We start from the raw sequence: 15,954 nt of genomic DNA, 5'->3' as shown, positions 1-15,954 counted from the left end.
TTTCTGATGCTCGTATGGCTCATGCCTCTCAATCTACCCGTACGCCTTGCCTTCACCAAAGGGTTCATTGAATTTAGAACCAATTCAGAGAGCCACATTGTTAAAGTGATCACATGGCAGTGCATTTATGGGTCCAGCTGTGGCTGAACCACTTGAGGATTGGTCAGAATGTGGGGGGATTCAATCACTGATGTGGATGAATAAGTGACACCTTACCTGTATTGAATTTAAATTTATTAGCCATTACCCATCCTCATTCCTGCTTCATTGGGGTCGTACGTGAACATCTGAAATGGTGCAATTCTCAAGAATGTCATATTTGTTTAGTGCATGCTTAGATTGGATCTGGAGAGACTTTTTCCTAACACAATTTCTCATCCATTTCAACCCCCCCTACTCCAGTGCCCTAAACTTTATTTTAAGAAACATAGAAATCCATCCCTCAATTGGTTTTATAAGCACTGTAGGAGGAATAATAATTGCAAGACTAATCTGTTGTTTGTATTTGAACTGATGGATGATGCAACACTGATGCATGTTGTTGTTTTTTTGTATTCCCTGAAGAGAACAGAGCTCTGTTACCTGACACTATAAATAGACAGCGGTATATATTAGCTTAGATAGCTTTTTTAAAAAAAATGGATTAGACAAATTCATGGAAGATAAATCCACCAAAGGCTATTTACTCATGATAGCTATGTGGACCTTCCATTTGGATGAAATGGATCATGTAGACCCATATTAATCTGTTTTCAGGCCTGGTTATATTATGGAAACAGCTTTTATAGCTCAGTGGGGCAGACAGGGGAAATTTAATCCCATTGCTTTCCCTGGACCTCTTAGCAGCATTTGAGACCTTCTATGCTTTTGCATGGCCTGGTCTTTGTAGCACCAGTGTGTTTCTGGATGAGGGTTTATTGGAATAGAGTGGGGGATTTTACCACTGCTGTGGTTGAATAATTGGATAAATTTGCTCAGGGGATGGGGGAATAAGATAAAAGGAAGATGGAAGGTCAAATGAAAGTAGAGAGGGAAAGTAGCAAGCAAAGATTCCTAGCAGTGGAAGGAAACATATGAGGAATCTAGTGAGTCCATTGCTGGATTAGAGAGCTTGGAAATATGATAAGTCTCTATTAGGTTCTAATGGCTGGTCCTTAGAGTCAGAGAAGGAAAACCAAGGAGCTCAGACAGTATGGCTAGCTCTTAATAGCCTGGATGGTGTTGAGAAGGTCTCACCACTGGCCATGGAACTACGAGAGAATGTACGAGGAAGAACTGTTAGGCAGCTCAGTGTTATGAAATAGCTTTGAATATACATTGGAAGGACTCATTTCATGATTTTCATCCTATTTGGCAAAGGGAGACATCTCTTTTGCTTATATGGTTGCACATCCTTCAAAAGATTCGTATCCTTTGCCTCGGCACCACCGATCAATCTGCGATTACAGGCTTATTAATTAATTACAAATTAATAGCTCAAATTTCTCCAAGGATCTAGCCAGATGTTCTGGCTTGCGGACAGAGATTTTATAGTGTCCCACGCTTCCCAAGTTTTATTCTACTTATATCACTACCACCGTCTCCAAGACTTTGGCCACAAGTGCCAGGTAGAGAAGTTGCTTTTAATCCTTGGTTTCCCATGAGGCTGATGATTTATGTAGTTTTTACTAACTCATTTGCCTCACATAAAAATGGCCCTTTAACTTGAACTGTGCAGTTATAATTAAACAGAAGAACAAGAGGGATCATTGCTCTTAAAACAAAGCTAGCTTGCAAAGGATTAGAGCCATGGGTTGTGGGACAAAGCCCATGTATTACCTAAGGTAGTTCTAAATTTTGTACTTGGCTTGTGGGTTTCTCAGAAAGCCAAGAAACTTAAGACTTCATGAGCTGGCAAAAAACCTAAAAATTGGCAGTCTTTCTTAGGCTGCTGGTGTACATGCTTGAAACTTGTACTTAAAAACCAGAAAGACAGATCATGTGTCTCAATGAGTCTTCCATCCAGCAACTTCTGAAACTCCAGAAGGCTAAGGGCATCAGTTAAACTCAAAAGATGCAGAGGAACATTCTTGGTAGATGCAAGCACTCCTGTTAAATATGCTGGCTTCTTTGTCCCATGGTACGTCACCCAGAATGCTTACATTTCTCTGAAATTGGTTATATTTATATGCTTAACAGCATAATCCTATGCATGCCTACCAAGAAGGAATCACCCCCAGGAGAGTTCAGTTGGACTTTCTCATAGGTAAATATGTGTATAGGATTGCAGCCTAAGTGTGTTCTTCAACCCAGTTTGAACCACTGAAAAGGTTTGTTCTCATGTTGCCACCCTCTGGACCTCCATGGAGGGGGCTCAAGAAGAAGGTCAAGATGATGATTGCTGGCTCCACATCGGTTTATGTGGGAAGAAGTGGTCCCTGAAGTATTGAGGTCCTGAACAGCATAAGGCTTTATAGATCAAAGCCAGTACTTTGAACTGAGCCTGTAAACTAATTTGTAGCTATTACCTTCATGCCAGAATTGGTTTTGTACGTTCAGACCATCCTGCACTGGTCAGCAATCTGGCTGCTGAATTCTGCACCAATTACAAAACGGACGTTTGGGTCAGTCATTTTGTGGCCAGATACCAAAACTGCTAAAGTTATCTTTCCTTTTCTTTGTTCATGCCTATTTATTATAAGCACTCCCATTTCATTCATTCATTTCATTTATAACCTGTCTTTCCTTCAGGGATTTCTAAGTGCTCTTTATGATCCCTCCCCTCTACACAGCAACAGCCCTGTGAGGTAGATTAGGCTGAGACATAGTGACTAATCTGGCTCAATGGTCATTCATTGAGTTCTTTGTGGCTGAGAGGGGATTCAAACTTGGGTCTCTCAGCTCTCATTCAGCACTTGAACTGCCATGCCACACTGGCCCTCATCTACACAAGGAGTGGACTCTTATTTAAAGCAGCCCTTCCACTCCTGTCAGTGTTCATCTTTAAGAACAACAATGTTCTTATTGTTCAATAAAAAAAAGTTGTTTATTTAAAAAGGTAAAATAAATCAGCTTGGCTTTGAATAGGATTTCCTGCTTTAAGTACGATATACAATATCTTTATTGTCATTGTCTCATGCAGAACAATGAAATCGAAAATACGAATTCTCACACACAGAGTAAAAACACGCGCAGATAAGAAGGCTAACTATGTAGTCCTTCATGCTTAGCAACGATCGTGCCTGGTGTTATGGGATTGTTGGACAGAGCCAAGAATAAAAATTCTTCCTGTGACTGGACACAATGCTCTCTGACTACATTCTTGCCCAGGCTTTGCAGGTGCTTTACATAAGGCTTCATTCACCTGAAACATCCTGAGGCTGCCAACTATGATGCTATTATATAACTCTGATAGGTCCACATTTGGAATATTATATCCCATTTGGTGACCCATTTCTGGTTCCATTGAAAAGAGGTGGGAGACGTATAATAAATATAAATCAATTCTCAACAAGGGCTTTTAGACAAAACTACTCAAGAGAATGGCTTGATGGACAGTGGTGCTAATGAGACAAAGAGGCAAGAACTGAGGATTAATATTTTCATACTTCATTCAGTGCTCAAATGCCTTGACCTTTGTAGTGGGTTTGGAGGGCTATAATTCATACATTTAAAAATACGTTTAAAAGTAATCACTTTGATCATGCATCTTTATCTCACAGTTTAGACTATGGCAGGTTTTGTGGCTAGACACTAAAGAACACTGAAACTTAGTTTTAGGTACCGAAAGTTTACAAAGACTGCCTAATCTAATCTGTTTTCCATCACCACCTTTTCTCCGCCCCCCCCCCCCACTGTCGCATACGTTTGCCATATTATGTAATTTGTCCACTCATGCATTCTAAATCTGGCAAAATGATTAACTTGACTTTGGTCTTCACACTGAAGAATAGTTAGCACCTTAACAGAGCTCTGCTCTTCCACTCAGAGCTCATGTTACAGCTCAGGGTTCATTATTACTCTGTAAAGCACTATGGACATTAATGGTAGAATGCATTCTCCAGCCAAAATAATGCATTTTCAAGTCCCATTTATTTCAAGACGAGTGTATGCGTGCATCTCACCAATGGAAGCCAATGGGATTTCAAAGTTTTTAGCTTTGACTGGATTGTGACCTTAATGTGCAGGCTGTTACTTCTTGTTAATGATTTACTTGTTTCCCCTCATGTTGTATTGACTTTAGGAAAGATTGTGGCAAGAAAATTATCTTACGTTCCTCTTGATCCTATTTAAAAGTCAGGTGTGAATAAGACCTGTGTTTTTGAGATTTGTAGATCTGTCCAGCAGGAACAATCTGAAAACTCTCTATGGGAGAAACAGCAGCTAAGTGATACCACACATGCATTGCATGCAGAAGGTCCCAAGTTCTTGCTTTGCCATCTCTAGATTTGTTTGTTTGTTTAAAAAAGAACCAGGTAGTTGGTGATGTGAAATATCGGAGACTTCCAGATTCTGCAGCTGGAATAGACTGAGTAGTTAACTAAATTTTAAATGCAGTACACCCATTTAAAAGGACTGTATCTCCCTATTTGAACCTGCCTAGGTTTTGAGATCTTCAGGGAAGGACCTTCTCTCAGTCTCACCACTCTTAAGGAAATGTTTGGCAAGGAGGACCTGTGAGATTACCTCCTTGGTGGCTACCCCCAAGTTCTGGAACTTACTCCCATGGGAAACTAGGTGGGCCACCCCTCTGCTTTCCTTTCACCAGCAGGCAAAAGCTTTTATTGTTTGGACAGGTCTTTGGCCACTAACTGGCAGTTGTGATGATGAAGGATTCAAACCAGAGACTTCCTCATAGTACAGTGGCTAAGATGGAATTCCCATAGGGAAGGGACTGTGGCTCAGCAGTAGAGCGTCTGCTTTGTGTGCAGAGGGTTGCTGGTTCAATCTCTGGCATCTCCATCTATAAAAGGATCAGGTTGAAGAAGATGGGAAAGTCCTCCGTTGCAGAGCTGATGCTTGTTAGATTAGAAAGCACAGACAGAGCTTTATTGTGGTCCATAGACCAAAAGTACATGGTACAATAGTATATATCAACAGTTATTCAGGTGTAAGATCGGCCTTGCTTGCCAACAGAGGAGCTTTAGCTTGTACATACTGAATTTTGCTACAGCCAGTATAATAGTATCAATCTTATCCTCAAGGAGACTTTTGACATGAGAAGAGTCAGCCATTCCAGGGTGCTCTGCTAATATTGAATTGATTAGGTGCTGTCTAACCTGTTTATACAGACTAAAGGTAAAGGGACCTCTGACCATTAGGTCCAGTCGTGACCGACTCTGGGGTTGCGGCACTCATCTCGCTTTATTGGCTGAGGGAGCCGGAGTACAGCTTCCAGGTCATGTGGCCAGCATGACTAAGCCGCTTCTGGCGAACCAGAGCAGCGCACGGAAACGCCGTTTACCTTCCTGCCGGAGCGGTACCTAGTTATCTACTTGCACTTTGACGTGCTTTCGAACTGCTAGGTTGGCAAGAGCAGGGACTGAGCAACGGGAGCTCACCCCATTGCAGGGATTTGAACCGCCAACCTTCTGATTGGCAAACCCTAGGCTCTGTGGTCTAACCCACAGTGCCACCCGCGTCCCTTTATACAGACTACAGTGTAACAAAATGTGCTTCATAGATTCAACATCCTGGGAACATGGGCATAGCCTATCTTGGTATGATTAGAAATCAGTGGGCCAGGAGGGCAAGTAGCCTGACTCAGCATAGGGCAGCTTCCTGTGTTCTTATGTATCTTGCTAAAGTAAAGGTGAAGGTACCCCTGCCCGTTCGGGCCAGTCTTGCCAGACTCTGAGGTTGTGCACCCATCTCACTCAAGAGGCCGGGGGCCAGCGCTGTCCGGAGACACTTCCGGGTCACGTGGCCAGTGTGACATCGCTGCTCTGGCGAGCCAGCGCAGCACATACGGAAACGCCGTTTACCTTCCCGCTAGAAAGTGGTCCCTATTTATCTACTTGCACCCGGGGGTGCTTTCGAACTGCTAGGTTGGCAGGCGCTGGGACCAAGCAACGGGAGCGCACCCCACCGCGGGGATTCGAACCGCCGACCTTTCGATCGGCAAGCCCTAGGCGCTGAGGCTTTTACCCACAGCGCCACCCGCCTCCCTATGTATCTTGCTACCCCACCTCTAAAAATGGTCAAAGAATGAGATTCTGATTACAGATTGATATTAAGAACATAAGAAGAGCCTGCCGGATCAGGCTAATGGCCCACCTACTCCAGCATTCTGTTGTCGCAGTGGCCAACCGGATACCTGTAAGAAGGCCACAAGCAGGACCTGAGCACAACAGCATTCTTCCTGCTCATGATTTCCAGAAACTGGTATTCAGAGGCATAGGTAGAATGTTGTCACCATGGCTAATAGCCACTGATAGCTCCATGAACCTTTCTAATCCCTTTTTAAAATCCTTCAGAACGTAACCTGATTTATTTCATAATTCCCATCTACCTTCTCTACAGGGCTTGCCTTTGCTGTTCTCTCTTCAGTGCATCCTGTGTTTGGCTTATACGGATCTCTCTTCCCTGTTATTATTTATGCCATATTTGGAATGGGACGCCACGTTGCCACAGGTAAGTGCTTCTGGATCCTCGAGGACCAGTTCCGAGAACTTAACAGGTCTGTTGGCTGACTCTCTTAATGTTGCCTTCGAGGTTAGTGTTTTGTATAGCTCACAGTGTACGATGAATAAAAATTAAACAGGCTGTTCTTCCATGGAAGGGCAGAATGCAGAATTAGCTTCCATTTGGCTTCTCTGAAAATCAAAGAGTCCCCGAGGATCAATGCACAAAGCTTTGCAACTTTTCGGACTCCATTCATTTGTAGGAACCCCATGTAAGTTTTGCGGAAGCAAATGGAGTTTGGGTAACAGCAGCGCTTGATGGGTTGTGCTCTCTGTGACACTCCAATTCGGCAATAGTTTTGTGGACTTCAGTAGTTGGACTATTCTGAACTCTTGCAGCTTGGAGGAGATAGAAATCACCCTCCAGAAATGAATTTGGTATTTTTTTGGTGCATTTCTTTTACAACTACATTTTTTTCCTGTGTAATAAAACTATTTGGGGATGGGGGAAGCATGATGAAGGTCAATCTGGAACTGTATCTGCATCATTAATATTGCACCAACACTGTCTCCATAAGGACTCTCCACTTCGAGATCTGGCTGGTGCCTGCTAAAGGTCTGTGTCTTTCAGAAGGCCTTTGGATGCTAAGGTTTGGCCTTTGGCCTTTGAATGGATGGTGTAGTTTTAGTTAACTGTGTTGTATTGTATTGTTTTGTTTGTATTCTCTTGTTTGTTTTATTGTTTCATTGCTATAATCTGCCCTGGGGTCTTTTGATGAAGGCTCTTAAGTTTCAAAAATAAACAAAATAAGTACATTATACCATTATATATAATGCTCTATAACATGTGCTCTAAGATGAAAGTTTCACCTGGGAGAGCTCAGCCAAAGGCAGTTTATTTGCTTATTTCCAGAAACAAAAAACAAGAGCTGCACAATGTTCACTTGCTTTGAAACCAGAAGAGATTGTTGTTATCGTTTGGCTGACTCATATTCAGATAATCTCTCTCTCTCTCTCTCTCTCTCTCTCTCTCTCTCTCTCTCTCTCTGTGTGTGTGTGTGTGTGTCCCCTGCCCGGCTCTCTCTCACACACACATACACATAAAGGTCTTTTTTATGTATGGATGTAAAAATATAAATCCATATTATGTACAACAGAAGAATAGTTAAGCAAGAAAGGGTGATCCTGCATCAGACATTTTGCCATTCTTCTAGGCAGCTGCACTATATCATCCAAATCATTCATCCCTTACAAAGGACGCTGGAGCCCAACTCTCACACTAAGCAATTCCTGGCCGGGTTTTAGTCAGGATGGCGTTAGTGCGCATTCTACTGCCTCACCTCAAGCACTTGATTCACTCCATCTACCTTGACACCAAATGTTCTTTTCAATTGTGACAGTGCTTTAAAAATAACAAGAGCTTACTGACAACAGCATCAATGTCTGTTAGCCAGGATAGCTATATTTCCTCCAGTATCTAAGGCTAAATGCTTTGAATGTGCAGGAAAACATTGACTCAAAGAGAGGAAAGTAGACTACTGTGCTTACTAATGAATTTTTTAAAAATTTTTTTGCTCTATTGTTATTATTTAATTAGATGGTGAACAAAATTAAAAATCTTCACTCTGTAAGCACCAGAGTCTACTCTCCTCTTTGTTTGACAGCACGTGTAGGTACAAGTTTGGGGGGACCATGATCATGCCCCAGGGGGCTGAGCCCTTTTGGGGGCGCCTACATTTTGGGGGTAAGGCTGGGCCCCTACCCCACAAATCACGGAGGCAAAGTGCGGAGCCGACCATGGCACAACTCCAGTAGCTGGCTCCTTCCCCTCCTCCTCCTCCTGCTGCAGAGGTGATTGGATCTAGAAAGTCCAGCTCCATCATCTCTGACTATTGGCCATTCTGGCTAGGGCTGATGGGAATCTGGGAACCCACCAGTTGCCCAGCCCAGTCATCGGTAATTTTCAAGCTCATATGGGCATCCCAGTGATGCTTACTGAGAACCAAAGAAGGGGTCCGTCTAAGATATTAATTTGAGAACTGATCTCTCAGAATGAGAAGCAGGGTTTCTACAGAGAACATCTGGTCCCGGTTGCAGAAAACAATGGAGCTGGGTACGGGGGTCATGGCCTCCCTTTAGTTAATACGGGTTGGAAAGGATGGAGGAAGGGAAAGCTATGGGAGCCTTTCAGATATTGGGGAGGGGAAATTCTGAATTGCGTGGAACCACACACAAAGCTATCCCCTCGGGGTTTGAAAAGCCCAAGTATATGCACATTCCCTTTGGTTGTTATTATGCTTTCTAAGGAGCAATCATTGTCTTTTGAGTAATTGCGTGGTTTTTTGGAAATGGTCTGTGTGCCAAAATGTGCATTCAGTGCTACATTTAACAGCTCTGTAGCAGCCATGTGGTCTGCTGGGAAAGCAGCATTCCGTCCAAAGTACATAGAATTTGCATCAGGACGTATGCAAAGCCTATTGTCAAAGGCCCCTTGCAACTCACTGGCAAGTTGGATTTGCATCTTGTGGCAAGTTCCTTGGAAGCGATCATAACTCTTGAGTCAGCAAAGTAGACATTACGTAGTTACTTCATTTAAAGTGCAGTAATTGCCCAACAGGGACAAGCTGGACTATTGGTTTCTTCAAGCAAAGCATTTAGGACATCTGGTAATTTGAATAAATGTTGGATGCAGTTTGATATATTTAAATGGTTTGGGATATCTGAGCAGCGTAATTGATGCACGTTCTGTGCTATTCATGTTGCTTTTAGATGAAACAAGATTTCCAGAATGAAGGCGTAGAGTGTTTGGTTAGAAAATTTTGATCAGTGGAGAAATTTGGCGTTCATTTTTTTAAAAAATGCTTTGTAGTTATTGTAAAGTATCTTCTTTCTGTGACCAGTATTTGTAATCTTTTATAGATCTGGGTGAACTTATAGTTTTGAAACGGTTCTATAGTGCCTCCAATAATGCTATTAACGCCCCCCCCCCCCCGAATATTTCTCTTCAGATCTCTTCATTGAGTTGGTGGCTATCACAACATCCATTAACAACATTTCATATATATTTCACTCAAGCATTTATGTAAGGATCCCATGTACATGTAGCAGGATGACTCACATATATACACACAAAACAAGAGTTGAATAAACAGCCTTTGTTTATCATTTCAATAACATACAAATGTAACTTTGATTGCTGCCGCTGGCGCATGATGTTTGTGGTTGCTGTGGGAAGGGCCGAAGGAATGGACACAGAAGCCTGGTATTGGGTCAAATTAGGCCACAGCTTTATTGATTACAGGAAAGAGTATGTTTGGCTAAGGCATTGGGCATGTATCCAGCATCAGGCAGCTCACATGCTGCCTGATAAGAACTCAGTGGGGTCGACCCTGTGCTGGGGAGTCATCCCCCAACATGGATCGAGTGCCACAACCCTGCACAGCCCGCCATTGGGAGAGGTGTACTGGACCATCAGTCCCTATGTGGACTCCTGGACAGTCTCATCCCTCCTGGACCCCTTTAACAGGGTATCCACACCACTCAGCATCCAGCCCAATGCCTTATCCACCAAAGCTGTGACAGTTGCTATGAGGTAGGTGAAAACTGGCAAGCCAGCTTGCAGGAGAAAATTCCTTCCTGGCCCTGAATATAGCAAGGTCCATACTCTAACTTGCCCGCTCCCCCACTAGGCGGACCCCCAACAGACTGGATGGGTGGAAAATCCCACGGCGGTCAGCAAAGAGGGTGGCCTGCGCTTGGCAGCCCTCTTAAGTACACCAGGAGCAGGCAGGGCACAGCCCCCATGCCTCTGCCCCAATTGGCCTTGCGGGCAAGGCTCACCCCAACTGGAAGGTCCAGCATGACCAGAGGTGGGTGGCACCAGGTAGCCATCCCCCGCCCCGAATACACAGGAAGATGGTGGCCTCCCAGGACTAGCCGCTCTGCCCCAGATGAGCGAATAATAGAGAAATACATTGTCCTGGTAAGAGGTGATGCCTAAAATTGGTGTGTGCAGAAAACAACACATGGAGAACAGACATGTAGTTGGACTATCTGAATACAGAGCTGGCAAGGCAACTTTCAGCACATTTTAAGCACAATCATTTGGACACAACACTCATAGGTTTGGATCCCAACTACGTTGTTCACAATTTAATCCCATTGAAAATCAATAATACTTACGTTCGTCACTTGGGCATAGCCACAATTTTTGTTAGGAGGGCAGGCATTGGGGGTGGGGCAGAACCACCGTGATTGTTCAGTTAGTTAAGTATTTCTATTGTTTTACTTGATCTAGGGTGGGCAGCTGCCCCCCGCCCCCCGCCCCCCTTGGCTACGTTCATAGTTTGTCATGACTAACTGGACTCATTGGTTGCTGCTTGAAATATGACTTAGTCTGCACCCAGTCAATAGATTTCAATAGCACTTTCTTCATTTTAAGCACAATGCAAAACAAACTGGAACTGTACCGAACAGAAACTGAACTGTCTCTTCTTTTGCAGGAACCTTTGCTTTGACCTCCTTGATATCAGCAAATGCTGTCGAGCGTCTTGTTCCTCCCATGAGCAGCAACTTCACAGCAAACAATAACTCCACGGTCTTGGGATTATCTGAGTTTGAGATGCAGAGGATTGGAGTTGCTGCAGCAGTTTCATTATTAGGAGGACTCATTCAAGTAGGTATCCCTTAATAGCCGATACATATAGAAAATCAGATTAGCAGTAAACCATAATGCATCCAGAGCTCCTAGAAGAAGCAAAACTGGATTGTGATGGAGCCATAGCATGGAGTCCTCCCATGTGCTCTGGAGTTTGATGTGGCCTAAGTAGCATGGAAGACACCTCACTGCTGCAGTGTTGATGCCACAAAAGCAAGATCAGAGGGAGCTGCCAGTTGTACACGATCTTTAAAAATGAAATATACATTTCATTACATGCTGAGGTTTATGTAAAACATGATCAGTATTTCAGCTAAGCTGCTGCTTACTGAATTTAAGGGGAAATGTTCCCTTTTCCTGTCTGCTCCAAGAAATAAAAACTGGGAGCTAATTCTGCCAAATCAAGATGGGAGTCTGCTGAAAAATGAGTGGCTTACCATGTGTTTAGGCCTACGTTCATGGGCCTGTGGGTGGGCCAAATCACCTGCCAATTGACACACAAATGTCATAGTCACTTCCATCAGGGGTGGCTAATGTGGCCCTCCAGACGTTCCTAGACTACAGTTCCCACCATCTCGGATCATTGGCCATGCTGGCTGGGGCTGATGGGAGTTGGAGTCCAGCAACTTCTGGAGGACCACAGGCTCCCCATCCTACATGATGAATCCTTGCAAAGAAGCCATTTGGGGGACAATGGCGCACATTGCATAACAACATCAGAACTAGTCTTCAAGAGACCATTTCCCAGCATCCCTTCTCTTGCGTCTCCCAGCATCTAGTCATATGGCAAGAAGTTCCACTGTGACTGTTTTCAGCTTGCAAATGAAGTTGATCTGGGCCAGAGAGGAAGCTGGAGTTTCATGTAGCACAGGCAAATGTTTCCTTATCCTTAAGAAAGCTGCTGGCAGGTTTGGTGCAAAGTTACATGACATCGCTTGCTCTGGCTTCAACATACCCGTCTAAGTTCACCTGCCGCTTTTCAGGTTAAACCAAGAAAGCTGGTTCCACCACTCTTTTAAATCTGATTATTAATGCACTTTAAGCGGAGTCCCAGGTATGTTCATGTTGGCATTCTCAGTTTACATAGCACAGCTGATATGCCCAACAGGCTGCATGCAAACTGAGAGCATGCCCTGGAACACCAGTGGCAACTAATTTTTAAAAGGGCCAAACTGAAGGTCCAGTGGCAATGGATAGGTGGAACCACCCTGTTCTGATTTGCAGAATTTTGGCAGAAAGCAGACTTTATTTTATTAATTTATCTATTGGAAACCTTTATCTCCTGCTTTTTCAGCTTGTAAGATCTTCAAAAGGACTTACAGTCTATAATAGCCATGGGGACTTGTGGCACTTTAAAGTGTAACACATTTATTAAGGTGTAAGCTTTTGTGGACTTCATAAGATGCAAGACATTACTCTCACTGGGCAGCTATACATCTATTTATAATAAGGGATAATAAAGAAAGGCCAAATGATTGGAGGCTGGTAGTGCAATACAGAAGAAAAGAACTTGAGGTAGCTGGGATTGGAGCAAACTTAATGCTAATGTAATACAAATGAAAAGTAATAATAAGGAAAGATAAAATGTGATATCTTTATTTTCCCCCCTATTATGCATGTACTCTTTATAATGTATTTGTTTATGAGACATACTTTTAACTGTTCAAAATTTATAAGAGCCCATAGATGGAATGAATGTGTATGGTATTTTGTGCATAGGAATTACGTTTTTTTTTAAAAAAGAAGAGGAGGGAACTGTAAACAAAATTCTTTACCATGATCACATTTCAGTTAATGACTGCTTCTGTATTAGTGGGTAGATATCTAAGTGTTGCATGCAATTCCATATAATAATCATAATAATAATAATTTGCTATTTTTTGTCTGTGGAAACATCCAAATTGAGGTGTTTGGTTTTTTTAAATCAGTATTTCTTTTGTTTCAATGCCCAGTGGATACACTTATTTTGATTTATATTTTTAAATGACACTGGGCAAAACTCCCAAAGACAGATTTCCTTCTTGCCATTAAGAATATGGCTGCTACTCGTAAAATAACCTCTCTAGCTTTTGCTTTGGCCAAAGCTCATGCGTGCTTTGTCAAGTGCTATCTTTTGGAGCATGTGCCAGACCAGTGTTCATTGTCATTGTAGACTGTTGTTGTTATGGCAAATGGCTGAATCCACAAAACTGAAATTGAACTGAAATATGGCCTCTACTGAGAATCAGCAATTAACTAGTGTATTCACAATTCCTTACCATCAGTCAGTTATTGCACTCAGGTACATTGCTGTAAGGGACGCGGGTGGCGCTGTGGGTAAAAGCCTCAGCGCCTAGGGCAGCGGTTCGAATCCCCGTGGCGGGGTGCGCTCCCGTCGTTCGGCCCCAGCGCCTGCCAACCTAGCAGTTCGAAAGCACCTTTGGGTGCAAGTAGATAAACAGGGACCGCTTACTAGCGGGAAGGTAAACGGCATTCCGTGTGCTGCGCTGGCTCGCCAGATGCAGCTTGTCACGCTGGCCACATGACCCGGAAGTGTCTCCGGACAGCGCTGGCCCCCGGCCTCTTAAGTGAGATGGGCGCACAACCCCAGAGTCTGTCAAGACTGGCCCGTACGGGCAGGGGTACCTTTACCTTTACCTTTTACATTGCTGTAAATGTACCCTTATTATATGATGCTTATGTTACTGCATGCTTTGGGGCGTTTCTGTGGTGAGGTGCATGCCCTAGTTTTCTTGTCATTGTGGAAAGTGGATATTGGTGTACCCCAGACATTTAAGACCATAGTGTAGCCTCCTTCAACTTGGTTGTTGTTGTTTAGTTGTTTAGTCGTGTCCGACTCTTTGTGACCCCATGGACCAGAGCACGCCAGGCACTCCTGTCTTCCACTGCCTCCCCCAGTTTGGTCAAACTCATGCTGGTAGCTTCAACTTGGTGCCCCCTCCCCCCAAATGTTGGCCTACCACTAAAAACTATTTAAAACATATTAAAACAAATTAGGGTCACTAGAAATATATATTTCAGGTGTCCAAGACCAGGGTGAAGATACGCATATGACAAAAGCTGTATAAAGAAGATGCCAGGCACAGCTGTGTAAGGAGGGAGTTTCACAACTTAAGGGCTGCCACAGAGAGTGCCCTTTCCTGGGCCACTACCCTCTGAATTTCTGAGGAGAGTGGAACTACCGATATAGCTCCAGCTGCTGCCCTTAACACTCAAAGAGCATCTGTAGGGAAGAATGTGGGCTTTCAGTTATTTGAGACCTAAGTCCCAATTGCACATGTGTCTGTTTTATTACATGTACACAGGAGAGAATTCATGATTCCTGGCATTTGCATGCGTGACAAAACAGAGCCATGGGCATTCATCCCATGCTTGATGAACTGCATGTTGGATTCTTGCAATTGATGTCCAAACGTTGTATTATGTGGTTGTGAGGACCCATGGCATATTCATTTGCCCCTGAGTTATGTTACAATCATGTAACATTTTTTTTTTTTAAAAAAAAACTTTTCTATGCTGACTTTTGTAAACAGTCATATGCTTGACAGATCTTGTTATTAGTTGCCAATGGACACTATCAGAAAGAAAACATCTTTTGTTCTCATTTAGCATGGCAACAAAAGCTAATCAGGCTATTCTATTGTAATCACTATTTATCTAATGGAGAGGTAAGGAATGCTTTTGAACCAACACACAATAGCTACTGAACTGTGGAAAATCTTGTGTCTTTCCTCTTCAAAGCTTTGTTTTATTCGGTTTTTCAGCAGAGGCAGGATTTCATTTTTTAATATTCTTTTGTCATATTTTCTCCCCAATCCCCCCAACCTCTTTTTTCTCCACCAGCTCTAGGGAATCCACATTAAATCACAGCAAATCAAATGAAGGTGACAACCTGACCCTAACCTTCCCCTACCCAGCAGAATGTTGGCTATATCAGGCATAGGCAAACTCGGCCCTCCAGATGTTTTGGGACAGTGGTCAGGGATGATGGGAGTTGTAGTCCCAAAACATCTGGAGGGCCGAGTTTGCCTATGCCTGGGCTATATCTTTAGCATGTTTAGTTTTGTGTGATTTGTACCTTAAGTTGCTAGCGCACTCCATGCTTCAGTTCCTTGTGTTGTCTTCATTAGTTAGTGCTCCACTTTAGGCTTCTTTCCACAAAAGATAGTAAATAGGTAAATACAGTAGTACCTTGGGTTACATACGCTTCAGGTTACATACGCTTCAGGTTACAGACTCCACTAACCCAGAAATAGTACCTCGGGTTAAGAACTTTGCTTCAGGATAAGAACAAAAATCGTGCTCCGGCAGCGTGGCAGCAGCAGGAGGCCCCATTAGCTAAAGTGGTGCTTCAGGTTAAGAACAGTTTCAGGTTAAGAACGGACCTCTGGAACGAATTAAGTACTTAACCCGAGGTACCACTGTAACCTTTTCTATGTTTAATTGCTAGCCTCCAACTCTGGACATTGTTCTGCCTTTCCACTACTTTGCTTTTTCCTTTAAGACCTCCACCCCCAACAAAATAATGAATTTGCCTACCAATTCTTGTTTGTTTGTTTGTTTGTTTGTTTGTTTGTTTGTTTGTTTGTTTTTAATCTGACATTGGAAAACTTCCTCTCCAAGGGCCAAACTATTTGGAATGCAGGAGATCAATGAAACCCTTGCAAAGTTCTTGTCTGACTTGCTTGGCAAAAC

At 43.3% G+C, this 15,954-nt stretch overlaps 1 protein-coding gene across 5 annotated transcripts in view; it reads left to right on the top strand.

Moving 5' to 3' along the window:
• SLC26A7 (solute carrier family 26 member 7) overlaps positions 1 to 15,954 on the top strand; it is a 74,083-nt gene that overhangs the window by 15,850 nt on the left and 42,279 nt on the right. For all 5 annotated transcript variants that reach the window (XM_077932858.1, XM_077932860.1, XM_077932859.1 and 2 more), the window contains 2 exons: positions 6,502 to 6,612; positions 11,105 to 11,281. In XM_077932858.1, the coding sequence (XP_077788984.1) occupies positions 6,502 to 6,612; positions 11,105 to 11,281 (288 nt within the window). The remainder of the gene's footprint in view (positions 1 to 6,501; positions 6,613 to 11,104; positions 11,282 to 15,954) is intronic.

Source organism: Podarcis muralis, chromosome 8, assembly GCF_964188315.1.
Source record: "Podarcis muralis chromosome 8, rPodMur119.hap1.1, whole genome shotgun sequence".
Taxonomy (NCBI): domain Eukaryota; kingdom Metazoa; phylum Chordata; class Lepidosauria; order Squamata; family Lacertidae; genus Podarcis; species Podarcis muralis.
The sequence above is the reverse complement of the archived record's forward strand: the minus strand, read 5'-3'. Positions and strand labels throughout refer to the sequence as shown.